Here is a 1,349-nt window from a genome sequence, read left to right on the forward strand (position 1 = left end):
GGCATCAGATAAGCTCAGTCTTAAACTGGGGTCAGAGGTTTGCATATGCCCTTTGTCTCCTCAACAAATACATGGCCTCAAGTCACCTCACTGCTTGGTCTTGCTGATCCCAACTTCACGCATGCTTTTCCTCCACCCCTGTACAGAACTACAAGATTCTGCACAAGTACGTGGCTTTGTATGCAACTCACTTGATCCGGGAGGGTAACTCTGCCCAGGCATTGGCCCTATATGTACAGCACGGAGCCCCTGCTAACCCACAGGTACCAGCCTTCTCCTTGGATTGAATGTTTCCACAAGGAAACTCTTTCTCTTCCAGAACCACCTATCTTCTCAGGAACTATCTTCTCAGAGGATTCTATCCTTAGAGAACATCATGCCCAGAGCCCCCAGCGCATCTCCAGAAAGGTACAGCCTCTCTGGAGGCTGTGTATTTGCTAAGAGCATGGGGAGAAGTTTGCAGAGACTTCCAACTTCTGTTTGAAGAAACACCCATGGAGCTCCCCATGCTGTTAGCAAATACACAGGCACCTGTCTTTCAGAGCTGAATCCTGCACATACCTCTAGGGCCTTTACTGACTTCCTCCAGAGAATGAACACTGCTGCCTGATCCGAGAGTCACAGCCCATTAATGTTGTGACTCTGCATTTACATTTGTACAGTTGCCCACACTCACACAGCACCAGCTAAGAAAGTTATTTCTTCCTCTTTTCATCAAAAGTAATCAGCACTTAAAAATAATTCATTTCATAAAAAATAATCAGCACTTAATCACGTGCCAAGGTCTCCCAGCTCTTGCACACACACACATACCCATTTCTACACACAGAGCCTGTTTCTCCTCCCTTTGGCCCCACTCCCACTGACTTTCTCTTCTAGCTGTGCCCTTCTCAGATGCCCTTCTCCCCTCTACCTCTAGAACTTCAATATCTACAAAAGGATCTTCACTGACATGGTGAGCTCTCCTGGAACCAACTGTGCCGAGGCCTATCATAGCTGGGCTGATCTTCGAGATGTCCTCTTCAACCTGGTGAGGAAGTTGGGTCGACAGGAGTGAAGGGGCTGCTCTGTCTGTCCTTGTCCTCATCTCTTCTTTCATGCACATAAGCGTTTATTCTCAGATGTATTTTACCTTCCTCTGCCAGGTGGCCATCAGAGACCACTCTATGGCCCTGGCACTCCTCTGACCCCTGAGCCAGGCTGTGCTGTCTCCCTCCTCTAGTGTGAAAACCTGGTGAAGTCCAGTGAGGCAAACTCTCCAGCCCATGAGGAGTTCAAGACGATGCTGCTGATCGCTCATTACTATGCCACCCGCTCTGCGGCCCAGAGTGTCAAACAGCTGGTGAGAT

General features: G+C 48.9%; 1 protein-coding gene across 1 annotated transcript in view; it reads left to right on the forward strand.

Annotated features, from left to right (window-relative positions):
* Window positions 1-1,349, forward strand: part of LOC105518389 (intraflagellar transport protein 172 homolog) — a 25,924-nt gene that overhangs the window by 22,365 nt on the left and 2,210 nt on the right. Inside the window, exons 17-19 of the mRNA XM_011951370.1 lie at window positions 147-263; window positions 920-1,030; window positions 1,223-1,342. Coding sequence (XP_011806760.1) covers window positions 147-263; window positions 920-1,030; window positions 1,223-1,342 — 348 coding nt within the window. The remainder of the gene's footprint in view (window positions 1-146; window positions 264-919; window positions 1,031-1,222; window positions 1,343-1,349) is intronic.

This window comes from Colobus angolensis, unplaced genomic scaffold (assembly GCF_000951035.1).
Source record: "Colobus angolensis palliatus isolate OR3802 unplaced genomic scaffold, Cang.pa_1.0 Scaffold109, whole genome shotgun sequence".
Classification (NCBI taxonomy): domain Eukaryota; kingdom Metazoa; phylum Chordata; class Mammalia; order Primates; family Cercopithecidae; genus Colobus; species Colobus angolensis.